The 25259-nt window shown below is 32.9% G+C and overlaps 1 protein-coding gene and 1 long non-coding RNA gene across 17 annotated transcripts in view; one reads left to right on the forward strand and one right to left on the reverse strand.

Annotated features, from left to right (window-relative positions):
* Nucleotides 1-25259, forward strand: part of LMO7 (LIM domain 7) — a 229116-nt gene that overhangs the window by 121590 nt on the left and 82267 nt on the right. For 15 of the 16 annotated variants that reach the window (XM_031958503.1, XM_031958502.1, XM_031958506.1 and 12 more), the window contains one exon: nt 2129-2235. In XM_031958503.1, coding sequence (XP_031814363.1) covers nt 2129-2235 — 107 coding nt within the window. Of the gene's footprint in view, nt 1-1735; nt 1752-2128; nt 2236-25259 lie in introns of those variants that run through there. The other variant, XM_031958507.1, reaches the window with a different exon arrangement.
* LOC116422260 lies at nt 2153-15191 on the reverse strand. The gene is made up of 2 exons (XR_004232826.1): nt 14925-15191; nt 2153-2257 (listed from the first exon to the last, which is right to left on the reverse strand). It is a non-coding gene; the product is annotated as an uncharacterized LOC116422260 (long non-coding RNA).

Consider the following 25259-nt stretch of genomic DNA (forward strand, 5'->3'; position numbering starts at 1 on the left):
TCTGGACAATTACATTTCAGCCTGTCTATTTTCTTTTTAATTATGATGTTTTAAAAGTCTTTGAGAATGATTCTTCAAGAGACGTGTGTTTATTTATCTCCATCAATCTATTCATCATTGCCAACTAAATAGATGCTAATTTCCATAACAAATATCAATATATTTTTTAAACATTTTAACATGGCCTAACTGAATCTTAAAATTTCAAACTAAATTAAAATCATCAGTTGGGAAACCTTTTGATGCATTTCTTTTTATTTTTTTTAAATTATGAAAATAGATTTTTTTTTTAGGATTTGGGTTTTTACTAATACTATAATATCATTCTGCTTAAACTGGGTTCTGGAGACTGTACATTATTTTCTTCTGTTTAAAACAGAAAAATTATCCTCCCTTTCCTGCCACCCCAAGCCCTTAACATTAGAATCTCTAATTAGTTAAAATCTTCAGATTTCAATTTTGCATTGCATGATTCAGTGCATGAACTTCGTCTTGATTCCATTTTCTCAAACTTCCAAAAAGACAATCAATTCTTTTTTCTTCTGTTGAGTAGGGGTAGATTGAGAGTCTTCAACTAGAATTAAGTCTTGCTTCTCTTTTCTCAAATTTCCAAAAAGAAAGTCATGTCTTTTTTCTTCTGATGAGTAGGGGTAGATTTAGAACCTTCAGCCTAGAGTTGTCCAGGATATGGGCTTTTGGATTCATTTAATCTTTGATTCATTCTTGCTAAAAGTGAATCAGGGCTTCCAGCTTGCAGTTGAGTAATGAAAACTGAATTTTACTACACCACTCCATAATAGAAACCCACACCTCTAGTCATAAATACCTTTATCCTTTGGTTTATCAGCAATCATTGTTCCTCATTCCTTTATACTTGTTTAGGCCATTTTTCCAGATCCCTTTCTTTTTTTTTCTTCTTCTTCAAGGATCCAAATACTTCAATTTTCTTTAAAAAAAAGTCTTTTTCTCTTTGTAACTCTTTCTTAGAGGGACAAGAAACTTTTAAGGTAGGAAAGACAGTACTTGCCTCTCTCTTAGTAGAAGAGTTCCATACTATTCTACCAGGGCCAACTGTTGAGGGGAAGAGAATGAGGTTCCCTGTCAAGGGAACTAATGTTGTGTGTTGCCAGCATGCTTGAGTTTATTCAGATATGCTTTGGCACGCCAAGCCCTTTCATGTTGGGGATCATGAGAATGAACCCTCATGGAGTTGGCACTGGGGACAAAGTGCTCCTAGAATTATCCCCTCAGAGAGTAAACACACTATTTAGACTTAGCCACAATGTCTCTGGAATATACTCCATGTGAACATTTGATTTTCTCTTGGCATGTGGGGTTCTTGTAGTTACCTATGTGAATGGAAATCAGTTGTTTTGTGAATCAGCGATTCTGTTTTTGGTATTAGCTGTGATCAAAATCTTTATGGAGAGGGGGTGGGGAATAGGGGAAAAGGAGGCTTTCATTTTTCCAAAGCAGTTCCTGTGGCAGGTGCAGAGGGTGAGTAATGCACACACCTAAACTCTGTCACTTAGCCAATGAAAAAGAACCTAGTCCGGTTTCCTACGTCCTGTAGTATGGTTCCTCTGTCTGTCAAGGGCTCGCTGAGCAACCAAACCCAGCTTACAGGTGAGGTATTCTGCAGCCGTTCTGTAATTTGTGATCATAGAAACAGAATGTTCCTCCTCTTCTTTCTTCCCTGCCAACAGTTTCTGGGTGGGTGAATGTCAGGAGCTGGAGTTATTTTTAAAGAGGTGAGGCTTGTCGTGCAAAGCTGGAAAGAGGGCGTTTGTTTGCAGAACGTAGCTGACATCAAAGTGCAGATTACTGCCTAGTGGCTAGGCACTTGTCCTGTAACAGGTAATGTTTAACGTGCCAGTCCCAAAGATCACAGCAATAGCAACTTCTGTCCCTGGAGAAAGGATCTCTTTAGCTCATCAGTGAAAGACTGATCTGCCGTCTGTGCTTCTTACAATATATGTGTATAAATGTATATGAATACATCTCGCTGCCTTGCTTTTTGGAACCCGTGACTGGACTTTGAAGTGTGGAAAGTTTGGTCATAAAAAACTTGCAACTTCTGCTCTGGGGAGTATTTGGCTAAGCAATTGCTTTCCGCTTCTTTTCACAGGATAATATAAATGTTTTTCTAAAAGCGTGTGAAAAGATTGGATTGAAGGAAGCTCAGCTTTTCCATCCTGGAGATCTACAGGATTTATCGAATCGAGTCACGGTCAAGTAAGTTTCACCTGTTGGATATCTTAAGAAAACAAAATAGAACAAAACTGTAAGGCCATTCTGTTGGATATTCATTTACGTAAGAAGTGTTATGGAGGATATGTAGAAAATAATTTTCTTTTTATCAGATTTCTAAGAGGAAGTGTCTAAAATTGGCTGAGATGAAATGCAGTTGCTGTGTTGTAGAAATTTTAATCTGGACAGTGAATGAATTGTCTAGTTAATATTTTTTATTCTTATGTAACGTTTTAAAAAAAGATGAAGACAGTTGTCACAGTCATAAAGTCAATTTGCTTGTTCAATACTATAACAAGTATAAAATGGAATTAAATAATTACTCTGTTAAATCCTCCCTCCCCCTCCAATCCAAACAATGCTATCACTAAAATAGGAACTGGATAGTAGTAAGGGATGCTTCCTTTTCACTTGAATTGCTAAGGTATAGAGGATTAACATGTAAGCTCCTGAATCTTGTGAGTTATGAGTGATTTTTAAGCAAGTTGTTAATTTCTTATTTTAAAAGAAAATGAAAAATGGAATGAAAAGAAAATGAAAGTGGGAAGAAGAATGGAAGTCAGAGAATGCTGTTGGCTATTTTCACTTTAAGTTGTTCTGTTTAGCTGTGAAAATAATAAGTCACATTTGGAGTTTATGAAGGCAATCAGACTAACTTGAGTTTTGTATGATTAAGAAAGCATCTTGAATATGTCTTGCTGCTGCAAAATCAATAGTTAAGTAGTTCCTAAGACACATGACAGAAAGCAACTTTTTAGTGAGTGAGCTTGTCTTTTAGGAGTGACTTTTGTCTTGCTGTCTTGAGGCTTAAGCATTGGGCTTAAACAAAGCATTTACAAATGTCAAATAGAAGAAAATAGAAAACTGTTTTCTAAAAGGAGAAAATGAAAAATTGTTTTGTATTAAGCTTTAAAAATAAAACATATATTGTTTTAATTGCTAAGAAATGCAACTATTTGAGGAGCATTGCTTATGCTTTGTTCCTTGTCTTATATTACTTGTCCACCCCCCTTCAATAATAATAATACATATTATTGTATATTAGCAATAAGAGAAAAAATATACAATCTTAATTCATTGAAAAACATTCTTTATTTCCTTTTCTTTTTGGAAGGGGATAGGAGAAAGAGAAGGCAGATTTTTGCTGATTGAAAAAATATAATTTAAAATAAGAAAGATATTTTGATACATTCTAATTTGGGGAACTTGGGGATATGTAAAATGCAAACTATTCACTTTCCTCCTTTGTAAGGTCATGTTTATTTTAATGGGCCTTAAACATTTTGATTAATTTGCTCTAATCAAAACATTGTTTTGTGAGACCTATCTGATGGGCAAGAAATGTTGGTTTTGAGAATTCTTTTTTTTTTTTTAAGTCCAATCTTCTCTTGATTAAGAATAAACATAGTTCCTCGAAAAAAAATTATAGTTTGCAACTTCGAAACCACAATGTTTGGGCTGGTAATGAACATGGCAAAACTTGTTCCTTTAATTTTAATTTTTTTATGAAAATTTTTAAAAATAAAATCTTGCTTAGATCCCATTTTATAAGATTTTATGCACAAATTGTTAAGTAATGCCAACATCTTGGCTCTGTATTGAGTGAAATTCAATTACTGACAAAGTGAAACCGGGAGGTCACATACAAACACACACACGTAGTTGTAGTTATAGTGAGAAATATGCTGAACAACTTGTTTCAGTACAAACCACAAGTCCATAAACCAAGGTGTGTCTTAGTAGCAGTACTATAATAAAATGACTAATGAATGGGAACCTTCATTATATCTGAGAGCCCTTCCTATATTAATCCCAGTTCCTCTGGATCATGCAGAAAAAGGAATAATTCTGGGTCTTCCAAGATGGAGGCAGAACTATAGGAAATGAAGAAATTTATTTTGTTATCTGTTCAGCTCTTAATTCAAATAGTTATCAAAACTCGATCAGAATTTTCATATCTGGCAGGTTAAAGGGATATTTACATATATGCTTACCAAGTAATTTGGATTTGTTTAATTTTTAATGAATATATAATTTGCTTTTGGGACATATGTGTTATCTCCTGCTAGCCAAACAAGAATCTTTTCTATTTCTTAGTTTCATACAATATTTTCTGTGGAATCTTGGCACCAATTGACATTTTATTTAGGGTGGGAAAGAATTGAGAGTAATTGCCAAATTTACTTTTCCTCAGGGAAAATTTAGAGTGAGAATTACTATTTTTTCCACTTGCTAACAAAATTCAGAGGGGAAAAAAATTAAAGTGTTTTACTGGAGTTTTATATTCAAAACTTATTTAAAAATACTTTTTAGCTATTAAAATACTTTAAAAATCAGTGATTCTCTTACAATATGAGAACAAATTTAAATTTCTACAAATAGTGATGTGTATTTTGGGTCGGAGTTGACTCTTTGGAATTTTTAGAGCAGTGAGTGGAGTAATTGATAAACATTAAAATACTTTTTGACCATTCTGTTATGTATATAAATTAAATTGAGTAGGAAAAAAATCAATGATGTTTATTTCATTTTAAAATGGGTATATCAGAGTGTTAGAGATCTCATACTCAAAGGATCCTTAGAGTACAACTAATCCAACCCCTTTATTTTACAGGTGAGAAAAAGCTCATTGCTTAATTGGTCTTTTAGTTGGCTCTGACTCTTTGTGATCTCATTTGGGGTTTTCTTGGCAAAGATACTGAAGCAGTTTGCCATTTCCTTCTCCAGCTCATTTTTTACAGATGAGGAAACTAAGGCAAACAGGGTTGTGACATGCTCAGGATCATACAGCTGGCAAGTGTCTGAGGGCAGGTTTGAACTCAGGAAGATGAGTCTTCCTGACTTCAGGACTGGTGCTCTATCAGTGCACTACATCACCTAGAAATTAATTGAATTGACTACTGTCCCATACGTGAGTGTCAGAGATGAGATTTGAATCCATATCCTTTAATACTTCTGCTTCTTCCCTATCACTGTATATACATATAATCCAAAGTTGGTCGTTAGATAAAGAAATCATACAAATTTGTTTCTTGTCTTCTAGGAACTGGTATATCTCAACCTAGATTATATTTGTGCATAACAGTATACAATATGTATATAACATAACAATAGCTAATAAATAAGTGGACACTATTTATATTTCATGTAGGGCATTGGTAATTGAATTTTCAGAAAAGGGATTAGTAGAGTAAACACATGATTCATGTATTGGTGCTTAGGGAGGGGAGAGGTGTCTCAGGAATTATCTATTTATTATATGTTCAGGATCAAAAATATGAAGAAAAACAGGAAATTTAGGAATTATTGGAATAATTTAATCCAGGTTTTGAAAAAAAGGAGCTTTTCTTCCTTTCCTTCAATTTGGGTTTTAGAGGTTAGTCCACAATGAAGCCTTTATGTCACTAACCATGTAAGGTTAATTTCAGAGAAAGAAAGCCCTTTAGTTAATTCATTATTTTTTGATTCTGTTTACGTTCCTGTAATCAAACTCAATTACTTGATTTTATTTAATTGAAATCTCCTCCTATTAGGAAATAGCCATTTTAATTTCCTCTTGATGTTATAATTTCATGTATTATAGTAAGTTTTTTTTCTAGCTTTGAATATATGACCATACATATTTATTAACGTATTTTTGCATTTTTGAACCTATGGGTGCTATAGTGTGAAGCTCTGTCTATACACTCCTAAATGTTAAGAGGACAGCTTAGAGAAAAAAGGATAATTGCTATGACAGTGTGTTAAATCACAAAAAATACTACTGGGGAAAGATCAAGTTAGAATGCTCAAGAAGTGTTGCTCATTTGTCATGGCACATGACTAGTAAGAGAGATGCAAGGCAGGTTGGAGAAAGAAAATTAAGACACTAATCCAGATGTCTTGAGCTGAAAGGGTGAAATATAGGAGATCTAAGGGAAAAGACTTTATAGTTTCTAAATGTCCAGCATACTTTGTATATATTAATTTGCATGTTGGCTCCCCCATTCAAATGTAAACTCCTTGAGGATGAGGATTGTTTTTTGCCTATTTTTTGGTATCTACAATGCTTAGCACAGTGCCTAGAATAGAGTCGGTATTTAAGAAATACTTGCTGGGAAAATGATTGACTCTATTTTGAATTTTGGTGTTTATTTTCTGGCTTGAGAGATAAATCCTCAAAAAAATAATGTTTCCCCAAAACCCTCCCAACAAACCTTCTGCTTTTTACTACCTCTCCACCTTTCCCCCTGCCCAATTCTGTGTTTTCCCGAGCTGTTTATGATGGCTTTATTGAAACTAATTTGCTTTACTATACTATATCAGAAAATGAAAAAGGGTATCTAAATTACAATATTAACTTATTCCTCCATTTTTATGGAAACTAAAAGTTCACTTACATAATATATATTTCATAAAAATCGTTATGATGTTGAAAGGATTGTGATGCATTTAAAAGATTCTAATGGTTTGAGAATGAAAGCAGTAAAAATCTATATATATGTTGTCAGCTTCCAATTCCACAGGAACACCAAAAGTTAGAAGAGAAGAATCTGTGTTAATATTCCATCATGTGAAAATAATGGTTTGGTGTGAATTTGGCTTTTGTCTAAAGTTAAAAAAAAATGTTTCTTGATTTTCATACAATAACGTTGCCATTGCTCTGGGAGCAAAATTTCCCAGTGGCATAGTTTTTCAAATAGCATGACAAATTGAGGTTGTGTGTTTATCTATGTGCATTCATTATTCCTATGAATATAAATATACCTGTATTAAATTTCTTATGTGGCACCTTATTTTCAAATTTGAAAAACTATGCTTATTTTTTGGATATAGTTATCTCATAACTAAACCAACCTTCTTTACGAACAAGGCTCTTTCCAGTCATTTGAATCCTACTGATATCTAAAATTGGCACTGTAACCTAAGCCTAGTGTCTTCCAGCTGTCAATACTGTTACTATTTTAAAATGTTGAACACCTCCTACCAAGTGGTTAGGAAAGAATAAAACCAAAAGGATTGTATTAGACTATGTTCAATCAGCTGCCTAAATCATTCCATATAATAGTTAGGGAGAAGAGACATATTAACTCTTTCAGGACACTGTTTTAGTGCCTGTGGCAGGGCACTTAATACTGAACAGTAGTACTTGTCAGAGATTATATGCACATCCTTTATGGTGGAATTTCTCCTTACTGTAATCTGTTGGCCACTAAAAAATTGTTGGTGTGACCCTGTGTAGCATGAATATACATAAAATCTTAAAGATTTTGCAGTGTATTTCAGGTTTCCTTTTAATTTCTATTCATCTCGATTTCTTATAATTTCTCCATTAGTAGAATTTCTTTCCCAACTCTTACCATTTTTCTGGGTTTGTGATTTTTTTATCCATCAAAAATTTCTCTGTTCTTTATCTCATTCCTTGAAAGTTTTCTTAAATGGCTTAGCTAGAAAAGCTGACATCTTAGGTAGAATTAGTTAATTGGAAAATAATGATGTAATGAATTAAAGCAGGTAATATTTTTATTTTAATGAGGACTGTCAATGGCATGACTAATTTTGGCAATTTTATATATCCTGGGTACATGGAGGAGAGATTTTTGCCTAGAGAGGTCTTTTGATGCTCTTCAAATCATAGCATGTAAGTGATATCTTCTCTGCTTATTGTTGTGTAGGATTGACCATTCCAAGCATCAAAATATCTGAAGTACTTGGGTAGTAATTAAAACTTTACTTACCATTAGCAATCAACCAGTTATCAGATTTTGCTTTTAGCAGTATGAAATTTTCTTTTGTTCTAACAGTCACATTAATTTTAAATCATGGAGATTTTAAATATGTGCTTCTTTCTATATATACTTTTGGGTTGGGGGCTGTGGAATCACATCTCTTAGAATTACAAGGTCATCTCTGAGATTGTCTAGACCATTTCCTGCCCCTGTACTTTTTCTTTCCTCATTGGCTAGTAGTCTTCAGCTTCTGCTTGAAGAAGCATGGTAATGGGGAACTCATTATTCTTTGAAACCATCCTTTGCATTTCTGTAAAACTTTCAGTTGTGAGGAATTTTCCTTTTATGTTAAATTTTGAATTGACTTTGTGGCTTGTGGTGGCCAAATAAGTCAGTCTCAACATAATCCCTTGTAAATAACAAGTTAGTCTGAAAAATGACAATACTAATGAAGAAAGTTGGAGCAATATACATGATAAAATGCCTGCCTCCATTTATTAATCTATAAAATAATAGAGTTGGTAAAGTTCATTTTAACTCTCATTTCTATGATTTAAAAAATCTTTTGTTACCCAGCCTTTTACAATATGTTGACTCATTTGATCCACTAAATTTATATTTATATTCATTAAATATTACCTTTCCTAAAGAATGGATACCAGTCCTTTGAGTCCATTTATAAAACCAATTCCTGTAAAACTGTGCTATTATCTAATCCACATCTCTACATTTTATTCATAATAAAGAGACTTTAATAGAATTTCAGCATCCTGAAGGTCCAAATCATACTTGAAAAAAATTATTTCCCCAGGAATGTAACCGATAAATGGTCATTCAACCTTTGCTTTAAAGACCATCTGATTAAGTTCACTTCTTTGCTAAAATTGATATGCTGTCTTTATCATTTCTTGATCTATTCATGTGTTGACTCTGTTGAAAAAGGAATTAAGATGTATGACTTGACTCAGATTGTAGTTTATAACATTAAAAGTATTCCAAGAGCTGATAACTAATTAGAAGTCAGTTTTTGAAATAAGCATATTTAATTGGGAAGCTACATGCCTTCAACCTGAAGATTAAATTTAAAGAATCGACACTAGTCTTGCAGTGTGTTGTCTTTTGAGAGAAATTATTATTAATAATGAATAGATTTGAGAAGATTCAGAGATCCCTCTTCCTTTTCTATTTCCAAGATGTCAATCTCTAAAGGTTACTTCTCCAACTGACCCAACCTAAACCTACAAAGTGAATTCTATTCAATCAAGCTTGGATGGAGACATCCTGTTGTCTAGATAACTCCAGCCTGGGGATAGTCTGAGTTTAGAGGTAGTTTCTTTGTCCAAGGGTGACATGATATCACTCTTAGCCCCTCATTTTAATATAGCTCACAGCCTATTGTGTTATCCAATCAGAGTTGATTGCCACTTCTCAGGAATTTCTACTCCTTGAAAGGTATATAAACAGTGAGCCTGCTCCGAGGTTGTCTTTGGTCTAAGAGAGAGGGCCAAATGACCATCCCTTTATTAATAATGTGCTGGCCTTATTAATAAAATGATTAAATTAACCAGAAACTATGTTTCTTAAATCTTTTTAAATCATCATATTTTTATAGAGTAGCCTGATTTATAGTCTATAGGACATGCACTGAATAGATTATTTTAAGTGTGGTAAAAGATGAACTTGTTTGTCAGTCCTCCAGATACCCACAGCTTGCTTATTTGTGACCGTGGGCTAGGGATAGGAATTGGTTCCATAGCCATGGATCAAAATGAAGCTAGCTTAATATTCCTGAAATGTGACAACTTGTGACTATCTCATTTCCATAAGTAGGGATGGGGAGAGAGATTAGAAGCTAACAAATTCCTTCTTTTTGCCTTTGTTTATCTTTAAATTCATTAATTCTATCACTTATTTACTATGACATATTTGTTTTTTCTTTAATATACAGTGCTATTCCAGAGGTGAATAGTAACTGAATGTGAATCATATGACGTTGGATTTCTCTCTAGGGGAGAGGTGTTAAATACTCATCCCACAATGCTCTTGAGTGCAACTCAAATCAGATAAAAATGTAATTGGGAAATAATTAACAAAATATTTAAATGAAAATACAATAAAAACATAGATAAAATTACATTAAAATTAATCTATGGTCTACAGGGGTCCTTATGTACATATTAGTGGTCCCTATTTTTTGTTTTGATGTCACTCCTCCAGGGCAAGCAGGGTTAGCTAGACAAGTCAATAAAAAAAAATACATGAAGATTCTGATAGATCATAAGCTCTTTATGGGTCACCAGTGTGATGTGGCAGCCATGAAAACTTTCATGGTGGAGAGAGTGAGGTTCTAGTGAGAGAAAAGATGGTATCTAGGATTAGGAGGAAGTGATACTCTTGTTGTACTATGTTCTGGTCAGATCACATCTAGTATTGTGTTCATTCCTGGTGTCCCATTTTAGTAAGAGTATTGATTTTCTGGAGTATACAGCCAAAGTGATAAAAGGCAGCGAATTCATATCATGAGAAGATTAGTTGAAGGGAGAAGAGGAGGAGACTTGAGAATTTATGATTTGTCTTTTGAGTATTTGAGGAGTGTTATTTATTCCATTTAGCTATTGTGGAAGTTGCAAATAGGCTTGATATAAGAAATATTTTCCTGATGATTCGAAATGTCCCAAATTGAAATGGATGACATTGAGGAAGAAAGTAGGTTCCCTCTTATTGAAAGTTTTGAAGCAACTGGTAGATAGATGACTGCCTAATATTGGAGAGGTGCATTATTCAGGTATGGATTGGACTAGATCTCCTTTCAGATCCTTTTTATGTTCTGAGATTTTGTCACAGGTTTGCTTTAGAACATTTTGAATTTCCAGCATATGATTGATACACCTTTGGCAATTATCAGGATATTGACTGAACAGTAAATGAATACTTTCTAAGTAGCTTGATTGTAGCATATCAAATTTATAATACTTGGAAATTCAAAAGCAACATTTATGGTAAGAAAATAAATCACGAATAATTGAAATACTTGACAAAACAGAGCAGAAAGAAGTTCAGAAGGAGACCCTCCCCCCAAAGCACTGCAGCTTAATATTTTTAATAGAATGAACTTTTAAAGGGTGCTGATAATTAACTACTTCTACTTTAAAATATTTCTTAAAGAGAAAGAGACAACCGGTAGTATAACAGAGCAATGGGCCTGAGTAAGAAAGACCTGAATTCAAATTCAGTATCAGATACTTATTAGCTATGTGGTCTGGGCATGTCAATAAATCTCTTTTTTGTCTCAGTTTCCTTAATTGTAAACTGGAGATAAATAATATATCTATTTCATGGTGGTGTTGTGAGAATCAAATGAAATGTTTGTAATTTGCTTTAGTGTCTTGCACATCTTAGGTGCTTAATGAATGAATGCTCATTCCCTTCTTTTCTTTTCCCTACAATTATAGGCAAGTCCTTCCTAATCATTAAAGTCTAGTGCATATAACTTCACTTGGTTAGTTTAAGAATTATTTCAAATTAGTTCCAAGTATGTACTTGAAACTGATAGAACAAAAATACCTTAATTTAGACTTGCCAATATTTCAGGCTAGATTTCCTCTCATTTATTCAGAAATAATAAGAGTGGGTGGGTTTAATCAGCAGAACTTCCTGGAAAAATTAAAGTTTGAGCCAGGTTTTGAAGGTGGATTAAAATACTATGTAAATTGGCTATTTTCAAATCCTTTTACCACTTCTTGACATTTCAGAGTACAGAGAACATGTAATAAAAGAATGATTTTAACTGGTATTTTATTTAGGTATCTTACTTAGCAAAATGAGCAATATGGTATTGTTTTACATATATTAATATCAATATATTAGGAATGATAATTCTATATGCAGGCAGTAAAATGTAGTTGGAACTTTGAACTGCTGGTTTATCAGAAGCTGCCAGTCGGAATTTTAGTGAATTCTTACAGTAATTCTATATGTTAACAAATAAATTTTTTTGATTAGACAGTGTTTTTATATTGGGAAAGTTAAAGATACTTTTTGATATTTTCAAAGGAAAGCTATTGAAATTATGTTTCTTTTCCTTCTTCTACTCCCCTCCCCCCCCAAAAAAAAAAATTCAAGCTCAAAATATGTGAAAAGCCCTGTGGATATTTAAGAAAGTCTAAACTGAAAATAAGCTAAATAAGTAGTGAAATAGGCTGAATGTTAAATGGAGAGAGATCAATAGTGATTACCTATTGACCATCCATTTTAGATTTTCAAAGACAGTCCTGATTTAAGGAAAAGAAAATATATCTCTCATGAGCAGTAGCAAAATAACTCAGTGTATGGATTGCAGTTTTTGTTTATAGTAATTAGGTAATTTAAGAGGTCAGAGACAATATAGAAAAAAAGGTCTTATAGGAGGACTGTTAGCAGCATCTGGAATAAAAAATTAAATTTTAAAACCTGTGTTTGAATACTAATTGTTATCTACTAGGTTTCTGTTAGAACTTGGTAAAGTAATTTCAAGTCCTTGAGCATCAGTTTCATCATCATTTTAATAGGGAGATTGAACTATTTGATTTCTAAAGGTATCACTTTAAAAACTTTTTTTTCCCCACTGAAAAGAGCAAATGGTGGTAGCGAGTTCATAAAAGAATTCCCTAAAGTTACTTAATAAGCATAACATAGGAGATATAGCAACAGCGTCATAAAAAGGCCCAAATTTATCCCAGATGCCAGCTGCTTGTATGATACCCTCACTCTGGCCTCTTATTACCACATCATAGAATTCTCTGGGAAAAAAAAATCATGACATCTATTACCTGTTGACTTTTCTTAAACAAAACAAACTACTGTATTTAAAGATCACATCCCCTTAAAGTAATCTGAAACTCTCTCAGCAATTAAGAGTGAAGCTACTTAAATGAAAAAAGATTGTTTTCTACTCTTCTCATCCCAAGAGGAATGACAAGATGACATGGAAATGTAAAGAAAATAATTTGACTTTTTCTTTGGCTTACAGAAATATACATTCTGTAGGATTTATTATATTGTCTATTTTTGAAGAACCTAGGGGGAAAAATAATCTTCCTAACTTTTTTCTTTTTTTGATGACTATAGATTATATAGATTATAATATATATATATTATATATATATATATATATATATATAGATTATAGATTTTGATTGATTTCAAAATGAGGAAGATTTTGAAATCAATCAAAATTAGTTTATTTAGTATTCTTTCTTTTATTAAGAATAGAATTGTTCAATATGACATGGTGTTGAAGAATTTATGGCTTCAGGTTTTTTTTTTTTTGTTTTTTTTTTTGAGGAACTGAGGAGAAAGTGAACAATGATCTCTAATTTTTCCAGGTTTAAAAATCAAAGAATGGGATACTCATAGAGAATACAATATATTAAGTGTATTTGTAACTAGAGTTCATTATTTTATCAATTTTGATAGAATGTTTCTGAAATAATGTGTAGGATGATTTTCTCTAAAATGAATTCACTCTCTTCCATTAAAAGTAGAATAATGCAACTTGAAAAAACAAATGAATTATAACTGAGTTTCCTTATCAAGTAGTATAGGGTGACAAGGAGCTGCTCTTGGATTCTGGAAGACCTATCTTTGAATCATAATTCTGGCAATTTATAGGTGTGAGACTGTGGGCATTTTGCTTGGCTATTCCCTGAACCTAAATTTTCTCATGTATAAAATAAATAGTTTCTCATATAAAAAAATGAGGATAATAATACATCATGGGATTGTTGTTAGTCTCAAATGACATGATGTTAGTAAAGTGTTATGTAAATATCAGCAATTATTATTGATAATAACATTTACATTGTACTTATATACTAGTACTGTGCTGAGTGCTTTAAATTTTTTTTTTTTTTTATCTCATTTGATCCTCACAATAATCTGGGAAATTAGGTGCTATCATTGCCTCCATTTTTACAAAGGTTAAGTAACTTGCACAAGATCACACTATTAGTTAAGTGTCTGGGGTTGGATTTGAATTCATGTTTTCCACATTCCAGACTTATGCTTTATCCACATCTCTCTACGGCTTTCTTTCTGTATTTAAATATGCAGAAAGGTGTTTTTTTTTTTTTTTGTGAAATTATTTATAAAGAGTCTATCAGCAAGCATTTACTAAGTGTTTCCTATGTGTTAAGTGGTGGGAATAACAAAGAAAGGTAAGTAGCAAAAGGTCCCACCAGTCTGCCCCCCCCCCAAAAAAAAAAGACCAACCCAAACTCATCCCTGCCACAACAGGTGGTATCTGAACTCGAGGAACACAGATTCTGATGGAGGAGACAACATAAAGATATTCAGGAAAGTACAAAATAGATACTGAGCGGATGTATATCAACTGACATGGGAAAGTATTAATAGGTGGGGGTGGGGGAAGAAAGGCTTCCTAGAATAGAGGAATCACTTTTAGGTTAGCCAGAATCAAATATTCTGTATCCAGAATTCACTCTGGATTATTCCTCATATTGTAGAGAATACCTTGAGTCTTCTCATCTATATCACTTGTGACTCCAGTTACGGCCCAAGGAATCTCAATGGGAATATGGACCATCTTTGAGTTCAAGAGGCCTTTTGTGTTTTATTTTAGTAGTAGGCAAAAGCTAGCAATTGTAGATAATAGAAAAGTCTATTTAGAATTTACAAGAGTAAAATCTCTCTATATAATATTTGCAATACAAATGCTCCAAAAAGAAAATAAAATAGATTTTCTTTAGTTATATTTTAGTTGTGTCTGACGCTTTGCGTACCCATCTGGGTTTTCTTGGCAAAGATGCTAGAGATGTTTGCCATTTTCTTCTCCAGCTCATTTTATATTTTAAATAACTTGCCCAGGGTCACACAATTGGTGAGTCTGAGGCCTATTTTGAACTCAGGCCTTCCTGCCCTCAGGCCCAGTCCTTTATCCACTGTTACCACTTCTTTTTAGATACTAACCCTATGGAGTAGAAGTGTTAATGAAGGCTGATCCGTCACATTGGTTATTATTCGAACTTCCATTTTCTGAAAACTAAAGTTTAGATAGTGAAGATTACTGTCATTCTAATTCCAAGATTCTGGAATTGAATTAAGTGACTTATTTGTTCAGAATCATAAGGGTGATGTATCAAAGCTTAAGATTCTATATTCTAGAATTCCTTTATGCTAGTGCTTTGCCCTATTTTTTTAATTTTAAATTTATTTTTTGCTTTGTCCCTATTGACATTTATCCTGTATATATCACATTTATCCTGTATATATCCTTTCCATATTTTATTCTTCCTTGCTTAGACAGAGCTGTTTATTTTTTCTCCTTTCTATGTGCTTAACATAATTAATTCCTGACATATAGTAAGGACTTAATAAAAGCTTGTCAACTGGCAGCATGCGTCTCATTATTTGTCCATGTTGATTTAACACTTATTTGAGACTGAAGGACGTGTGCTATTTCTGTTGGTTAATTGAATATGGTTTTCTGTGTGTCAGTTTCCTGAGTTGGACTGCACAAGGAGATGGAGATTGTGTTTTCTCTTTGTTTGTATCTCCCCCAAAGAACCTAATGTAATGTTTTGTACATGGTGGACACAGAATATTAACAGAACACTAAGATAAGATTTGAGAGTGTTGCTGGACATCTTGTCAGTTAAGGGAACTGTCTTTATGTGGGAGTCTAATTATGTCTGCTGTTTGAATTTAAATTCATCAGCATTTTCTCTAAATGTTAAATGATTGCTACATGTTTTTACTGCAGAGGAAAACCTCATTAGTTCAAAATGGGAGTCTGCAACAAATATCTTAAAAATTAACCAGTTTCAGATGATTTGATTTAATTATTTATTTTTTAGAATTTAAAGAAGACCACTTAGTCAGTGGGGGAAAAGTAGCTGCTTTCAATTAACCATTTTATATGCTTTTTGAACTATTTAGAGTGTAAGACATTAACTAAATCTAAAGTATGTTTTCAAAGAACATTTAAATATTTAACTGTCTCCTTACACTATTAATATACTAATAGCAATCAAATGAATACAGTGCTTGATATTATTTTAGATAAGATGGTTGTCCAAAACAATAACAGCAATAACAACAAAACCTAACAACAAAACCCCCCAAAAAGCCAGTGACTTTCTAGCTGGCCATTTTATTTTAGTTTTCCAAGATCTGGGAGTAATCATGAAAAAGAGTCAACATACTTGTATAAACAAGTTGGCAGATGCTTCACTAACAAATTCCATCTCCTTAGTGTACTTAAAAGAGAGTGTGTTGGTGAGAGATCATTTTGCTTTATCTTTTACCAAAATTTAATTATAACGAGATGCCATCTTCTATAAATAGAGTATAGGTGTCTATCAATGCAGGATACAGGCAGCTGTGCTCTAATCTCACAACTGAAATTTTCAAAGAGGAAAATATTTCCTTATGTGTATGCAATTGGATCCATATTTGTTTAACTGATAGAGCAGGCAATGGGACCCCTGGATTCTTCTATGCTAATGATCTCTCAATGGAGCAGGGTTATTCTTGGAATACAGAATATCTAAAATATACTTCTGAATAAAGAATAACGGTTCAAATTTTTGTAGGGCTTCATGGTTTAGATAGTAAAAATATTTTCCCCCCATTGCAAGGATGAGGAAATTGGTGCTCAGGACTGCCATTTGCTTGAATCATATGACTTTATTCAAGGACTTCTTACTTCAAGTACACTATATCATGATATCTTTTCATGAACAAGTCAATAATCTTTTATTTTTTGTGTACCTTCCCGCCAGTAATACAAATTATTCAAGGGTTTGAATGGCAAATTTCTTTCTTTTTTCCCTCCCTTCAATAGTATTTTATTTTTTCAATTACATGTAAAGGTAGTTTTCAACATTATTTTTTTTGTAATTTTTTAAATTCCAAATTTTTTCTTCACCCCTTCTTTGCCTCCCCCTCTCCAAGATATAGCAAGCAATCTGATATAGATTACACATGTATAATTATCTTAAATATATTTCCATATTAGTCATATTGTGAAAAAAAATCAGAACAAAAGGAAAAACCATGAGAAAAAAAAGTAAAGAAAGGTGAAAATTGTATGTTTCAATTCTCATTCAGTACCCATTGTTGTCTATCTGCATACAGATTTTCTATTCCAAGTCTATTGGAATTGTCTTAAATCAAACTTGAAAGAACGAAGCTTGTCATAGTTGATCACATAATCTAGCTGTTGCTATGTACAATGTTTTCTGGTTCTGCTGAGTTCACTCAGCATCAGTTCATGTAAATTTTTCCAGGTTATTCTGAAATCAAGCTGCTCATCATTTATTCTAGAACAATATTCCATTGCATTCATAAACCATAACTTATTCAGCTATTCCCCAATTTCTGGGTGTCCAGTGAATTTTCAATTCCTTGACACCACAAAAAGAGCTGTTACAAATATTTTTGCACATATTTATCCTTTCCCCCTTTTTATCATTTCTTTGGTACCCAGATGCAGTGGTAACAATGCTGAGATCAAAGTGTAAGAACAATTTTATAGCTCTTTGGGCACAATTCCAAATTACTCTCCACAATAGCTAAATCAGTTTTCACAACTCCACTAACAGTGCATGTTCATTTTCCCTCATCTCCTCCAGCACTCATCATTATCTTTTCCTGTCATCTTAGTCAATCTCATAGCTGTGAGATGATACCTCAGAATTGTTTTAATTTGCATTTCTCTAATCAGTAGTGATTTAGAGAATTTTTTCATATGATTTAATTTCTTCATCTGAAAATTGTCTATTCATATCCTTTGATCAATTATCAATTAAGGAATGATTCATATTCTTATAAATTTGACTCAGTTCTCTATATATTTAGAAATGAAGCCTTTATCAGAATTACTGGTTGTAAATTTATCTCTCTCTCTCTCTCTCTCTCTCTCTCTCTCTCTCTCTCTCTCTCTCTCGCTTCCTTTCTGTTCTTGGCTGCATTGATTTTGTTTGTTTACTCAATTATTAAAACCTTAGTTATAGAGAGTAAGATTAATAACTGATATTGATCACTGCTACCAGTGCAGGTATAGATTTTATACTCATAATTAGACAGAATGGCTAAGGTAAAGAGGAGTGGTGGTGGTGATTGTGTAGGGAAGCACAATGATTTGTTTCACATGCAGATATTAAAATTAATATAATTTAATTTAAAAATTAAAAATAGTTTTGCTAACTTGTGTCAGTGAAGGATCTTTAATGCAGATGAGGATTTTTTTTCTTTAGAAATTCTTTTGGTTAACTGAGATATTGAGTGACTTGATCTACTCATTCAGTCAATATATGTCAGAAATAAGATGTGAATGCAGGTTTTTCTGCCTTTGAGTTCAGCTCTTTATCCTGTATGCCACACTCTCTCTTTTCAAATATAATTTTAAAAGATGGATGACTGTAGTCAGAGATAGAAATGATAAATGGAATTGTGAGTAGAATAATTATATATATATATATATATATATATATATATAGTTGTGTGTGTGTATACCTATTTGTGTCTAGTAATAGCCTTCTCTAAGGGCCAAGGTGAAGAGGTTGAGGGTGGGGAGTGGCGTGGGAGAGAGGAGGGAAGACAAAAAAAGGGAAAAAAGAAATTTATATGATAATTTAATTTTGTTTTTAAAAGGAATAGCAACTTGTACATAATAGATTTGTAAATGTAATCATCTTTTTATTATATTATGGAAATGCTTCTTTTATACTGTTAATTAAAAATAAATAAAATGTTTTAAAAAGTCAGTAGTATCAATTACATGTCGAGCACTAAACTTATGATCAGAAACAAAAGTAATAGGCACAATCTTGTCATAATGATTTTTAAAAACTAGTGGAAAGAATGGCATGTTTCTTAGTGTTTGTTTTGTCTTGTTTTCTCAGCTACATTAAAAAGTATATCACATGTGTAAATAGAGTTTATATAGAGTCCCTTCCACTACTGAGACAACATGAAATATATGACTGGAACCCAAGTGAACTAACTAAAAAACCACTAGAGTATTGGGTCAAGTATATGAGTAGAAGTCATTTATTTCTGATCTTATTTTCATGGTACTTAGCCTCTTATGTACCTATTGTGCTAAAGTGAAAAGAAAGCTTTCTCTGGAGTCAAAACACCTAATTCAAATCCTGTTTCTCAAAGTGTCTATTTCCCAGGCCCCCTTCATCAGTGAAATGAGTGGGTTGGGCAAGATAAGCTTTTTGATATCTCTTCCAGCTCTAGCTCTGTGATTCCATGGCTGTTTCAATCAGTATCATTTTTTGTGTATACTTGAAATTTGTCTTCTAAGACAAATTGTTTCTAAGAAAGTACAAGGTGGGACATACAAGGTGGGACATACAAGGTGCTTAAAATGCTTTTTGAATGAACAAAAGAATGAATCATCAAAATATTTCTTTTGGAATTATCCTATTTGAAGCGGAAAGTAAACTTAAAATTTTTTTATAGAATTTGCTCATTTTATTTTGAGTCATGTATTGTGATTGAAACAGTCATGTGTGGGGTTGGTACAGTAAGGTCAGCTGCACCCTAAACAAGCAAACAAAAAAGAATATTCCACAGGTGAATTGGTTTTAAGTCTTGGTCATGTGAGATTGCCTTCTGCAGTGTTAGTGTGGAAAAGACTTTATTATAAAACCATTCTAATACAAAAATGATTTTTTTGTATTCATGCCTTGTCTAACTTTACAAATGGATATTGGCATTACTTGAAGAGTTTAATTTTATACTGGCTGGCTGAATGAAAACAGTTGTGGTATTTTGGTTTTATACATATATATGGAAATATAGATATATGAATTTTTATATCTATAAATGATATATTTATCATATAAATATATAAATGTATATATCTATAGCCATACATTTATACATATTATTTTCAATATATGCATATATTTATGTGCGTATATATATATATAATATATGTATCTATATATAAAATAGTCATTTAAAAATTTCCCACTATTTTCTGTTTATATGGGTGTGTATTTGTATGTACTCATACACATATTCCTATAAGGTACAGATGCTTATGAATGTTTTGTTTTGATAATACTTATGTTATAGACTTTAGAACACAAAATACAATTTATCATAACTATCTAGGTTTATGCTTTTATAATTTGACTTTGCTTGTTCTGATTTTCAGCATCTTTTCTGTGAAATATTTTTTCTTAAATAATAGCAATATTATTAAGTATGATAATATTTAGAACACTTTCTTCCATGATTATAATGTTCTTTTTTGTTGTTGTTGTTGAGGGGTAAGGGAAGGGTACAGAGATTTTATTGGTATAGGGAGCTTCTGGTAAGGAGCTACTTTTTAGGTAGCTTCTTCTGAATTATCTTCTCTGTAGATTATCTTCTCTGAAAAACATATTGTAGTCAGAATACAGAGATAAAAGTGATTTATTCAGGGTTACAGAACCAATATGTACCTGTCACAATTATGATTTTAATTCAAGTCTTTCTGACTCTAAGGTCCGGTCTCCTAAATTATTTAACTTTGCTCAAACCGATCGATGGCAACAAACAAATAACAATCCTCACAGTCATTTTATTTAGTAAAGTAAATGCTCCTATTGAGAAAGTTTAAAGTGGTATATTTTATCTTTTGAGGGTCAGTGTGGAGTAATGGATGAAACACAGGGCCTTTAGTTGAGATGATAGTAGTTCAAGCCCTATTGTTAGACACTTAGTAGATTTGTGATCCTTGGCCTTGGAGCCTCAGTTCTCTTATCTGTAATCTGAAGTAAATATTAGCACCTACCTCACAGGGGTGTTGTAGTGATTATATGTTAAGGTATATAGTTAAGTGCTTGAAAACTATAAAGTACTCTATAAATGTTAACTATTATTATTATATCAAGAAAAAAGGAGACACAGAGGCTCGGAGCTTAAGAAATTGAAGAAAGCCCCATTGTAAAACATAGGTTATAAATAGAGGAAAAAGTGATAGTCTGGATACTTACTCTTTATGCTCTTTTAAAAGGAAAAAGAAATACTGACGGACACAGTTCTGCTCTCAAGAGTGCCACAAGAGGACTTGTAACAGGTGCTAAGCCTGGAGGCATCCAGTGTTACGATAAATAGCCAGGGTCTAATTCCAGCAAGATGAAACTCTTCTCCAGTTCCCGAAAAGGGTTGGGGATCATGGACTCATAGGCTCATACATAGAAGGTTAGCAATAAAAGGGGATTTAGAGATCATTTGTTCCAGCCCCCTAATCCCCAGAGAAGGAATCTTACCAGGCTTGTGAAGGGGATTGGCTGATGTTGTGCTGCTAGTTAATGACATTGTCAAGTCTTGAACTCGGCTCCTGTGACACAGATTCACCAAGTGATTGATTCAGGAGAAAGAAATCCTGGTAGTGACTCAATCACAGAAACTGAGTTGGCTAATCACTGTTGTATAATAAACATCACTGGTCTTTAAGGTTTCTTCCAACTCTCTAGATCAATGATGTAATAACATCCTTTCGATTAGTATGATTTTTATCACTGTATAAGTTTCATTTTCTCCTACAACACTGGAAGCTTCTTAGGGAGTGGAGGCAGAAAATATGTTTTACTCAACTCAGAACACTGCATGTAATAGGCAAATAAATGTTTGTTTATGAAATGAAAGAATGAAAGACTGAATCTTAGAACTATTTCTTTAATAATATTAACAAAAAGAATATTAAATTAAATAATTCAAAAGAATATTAAAATGAAGCTAAACATTAGTGTAACTAAATTGACCAGTCTTGGCTCTAAAGAACAAAAGAAAAAATTCTCCTCTTTCCATGTGTCAAGGTGGTGAGATATTGTGGGTACAGAATGTTGCTTATACCATTGGATATATCCTACTATGCCCCTTGGTTTTGTAAGAATTTTTCTTTGTGGGGCAGTTAGGAAGTGCAGTAGATAGAGCGCACAGCTGTGTGACCCTGGGCAAGTCACTTAATCCCAACTGCCTCAGCAAAAAAAAAAAAAAAAAAAAAAAAATTGTTCATAAGGAAAAGTCACTAGAATTTTCAGAATGAAGGAAAGGAATGTAGGAAAAAGGATTAATTCAGAATGGACTATGAGATAGAAACAAAAGGTGTCAATTAATCTTTTTTTAAAAATCAGTTAATTTTTAAAATTATAAGTGCATATTAATCTATTTGTAGTATTTTACATATATCTATATCTAAATTAATATACAAATTAGTATAGTATTATGCACATATGTATATGTGCACACATACATAGAAATTAGTATTGTCATATACATATTCGTATAGTAGAGGAGAGAAGAGCTTTGGGTCGTGGGGTAATGGAGAGTTGGAAATAATTGAATAATTATATATATTAGTGTATATATATATATTTATATACATTTATGTATGAATACACATGTACACAAATGCTTACATATAAATTGTATATAGCGTTGTATATGTATGTACAAATTAATATATGTTTATGTGTTTTGCAAATTAATATAATAGTGTATACATTTGTATGTGTACATACATGTTGGTATAGCATTATTCATGTATATGTATTAGATACACATGATTATAGCATTCTATATATATATATCCATACACATACATGTATGTATGTAACAATAGTCACACATATATATGTATATGTTTATGTGTAAATATACACACATTAAAGAGTGCTCCCAAAGGCTTAATGGAACACAGCACTAAACATGAGTAGGAATGAAGGGCTCAGGGAGGAAGAGGTTGGTCTCAGTACCAGAAAGACTTGACAAGTGATGAGAAGACAAAAAGGTAGGCAATCCCCAACAATAAATACTGCCTGAGGCCTTTAAGAGTGGGGGTAATGACTCCAACATTTCACTGGGCCCTGAGGGCACTATTCTTAAAACATGGCACATTGATTAGTGCTCCTAAGGATTAATCCTTGAGATTAAACATACTGTGGTTTGAGGAGGCAGAAAAATCTACATTGCTACTTAAAGAGCTTTCCATGTAGAAAAATAGTTAATTTCTCTAAGCTTCAGGTTACTTATTTGTAAAATGGGAGAAAGAATACTTTCACCTACTTCCTTTACAAAAGAGGAATTAAAATGCTTGATGGATTAGTTTATAGTCATTTTGAGGATCAAATGAGATTATATGAAGTGCTTGGTAGTCATAAAGTGATATTAATGTTTTTAAAATATGATCATCTCTGATTTTTATTGCACAGCATGAAGAATATGGAAATATGCTTAGAAAAATTGAATTTTTTTGGGCTCTACCCACTGTGCCATCTAGCTGTGCATCCCTTTCCCTCCTTTAAGATCTCTTTGAGATATAAGCCCAGTAGAGACACTGCTGGATCAAAGGGTATGCACAATTTGATAGCCCAAATGGGAAGCAATTTCAACTTGTGCTTGCTCACACAAATTAGAAAGGTAAACACAAAAATATAATTGACAGTATACAGTCTATTTTATGATTTTGAATCATATATTCAGAGCTGGAAGAGACCTTAGAGACTATTGAATCTGCTTCCCACATTTTACAGATGATGAAACTTAAGGAAAAGAAAGAATAAGTAACTTTTCTAGGGTCATATGGTTGAGAAGTAAGTGTCCAAGCAAGCCTTCATCTTCTTGATTGCTGTATGGAGCCGTGGATAGAGTGCCAGGTTGGAATTTAGGGAAACTTGTCTTCCTGAGTTTAAATCTGGTCTCAGACACTTACTTAGCATCCATGGGCAAACCCTGGTTGCCTCAGTTTCTCTTCTGTAACATAAGCTAGAAAAGGAAATGGCAAACCAGTTTAGTACCTTTGGCAAGCAAAACCCAAATGGGGTTGCATTGAGTTGGACTTGGGTGAAAAAGAACTGAACAACTTTTTGACTAGAAGCTCACCATAATTGGCTATGACTTTACCTTGCCTTTAGGGAAACATTCTTTCTGGGTGGAGAGAAATCTCAAATGATGATAGGAAAATGACCATCACATAATGTCATAAGTTCTTTGCCACATCTTGGAAGATGTTCTTTTTGATTGCTATCCTATCATAATGAATAGTCCCAGTAAATTACCAACTAAAGCACAAGTTTTTAAAACTACATGTTTGAGTCTAATGATAATGGTTTCAAGGTATTCTCTGTCACTTCCCTAATCTTATGTTTACCTACTTATTTTTATAAAGTAGAAGATTTCAGGTTTCTTAAATTGAGATGGATTGAGAGGGGGAGCTGGAAAGACTTGTATTTGAATCCTTCCTTCATATTTTGTGTACAGTTATGGTTTAGTTATGTATCCCTTTGTACTTCTGGCTTCACCAAAATAAAAGAAGTTTCTGAATTTACATAGCCCTTTATAATTTTCAAAATGGATTTATTGAAGTCCTAGAGGGAAATCATTATTTAGGTAGGAGTAGGGTTGGATGTAATCTAAGGATCTTTTGACCTCTGGATTCTATGATTGTCAGGTCATTTATTCAGACAACAACTCTGCCAATTTAGGCAGAGTTGGTATAATTTATTCCAATTTTGTGAATGAAAACAATAAGCCTCCTGAGGGTAAGAATCAAATTTTGTATTACTTTTTCAATTCCCCAGTGTTCTGAGTGAGAGGAGGAACCAAATGAAAGCTTAATTGCTTCATTTTTTCACCTTGCTGTTTTTCTGTATTTTGTGGTCTGAAGTTAAGGGTTGATGTTTTCATTTAGAGCTTACTCTGGGAAAAAAACACACACAAAAAAAACCTTAGTGTTCTCAATTTAAAGTAAATTCATTTCTCTGGGTTCCTAAAACCTTATATGACAAAATGAGGAAAGGCATTTGTTTGGACAAAGTCCTCCCACAGCAATGGATAGTATGTATTAGTGAACATTACATGCAATGTAGTCGCTGTTTTTATAGGCTTTAATGTGTATGAGTATGTGTGTATGTATATGTGTGATGAAACCCTTTGGCAATCTGGTGAAGCTGAGGGAGTGCTTCTCAGAATAATTAAATGTATAAAACAAAATACTTAAGTTTACAAACCAATTAAATTGATATACAGTTATCAAAATATTAAAAAAAAACACAATCTCAGAACTATTGCCCTATTGGATAGATGTATTTAAAGCTCCTGACTCATAAAGTAACTCTATAAGTATCTTATTTTGTTCTATACGAATCTCATTCTTAGGAATTCCAGTTAATGGCATCCAGCTGGAAAGGATAGCATTTTAAATCATAACTGAAACTTGTTAATGTAATATAATGCCCACACTAAAATGGAACTTTAACTTATAGGTGATAGATACGAGTATGACACACTGGGATG

The sequence above is a fragment of the Sarcophilus harrisii genome, chromosome 3 (assembly GCF_902635505.1).
Source record: "Sarcophilus harrisii chromosome 3, mSarHar1.11, whole genome shotgun sequence".
NCBI classification, from domain to species: domain Eukaryota; kingdom Metazoa; phylum Chordata; class Mammalia; order Dasyuromorphia; family Dasyuridae; genus Sarcophilus; species Sarcophilus harrisii.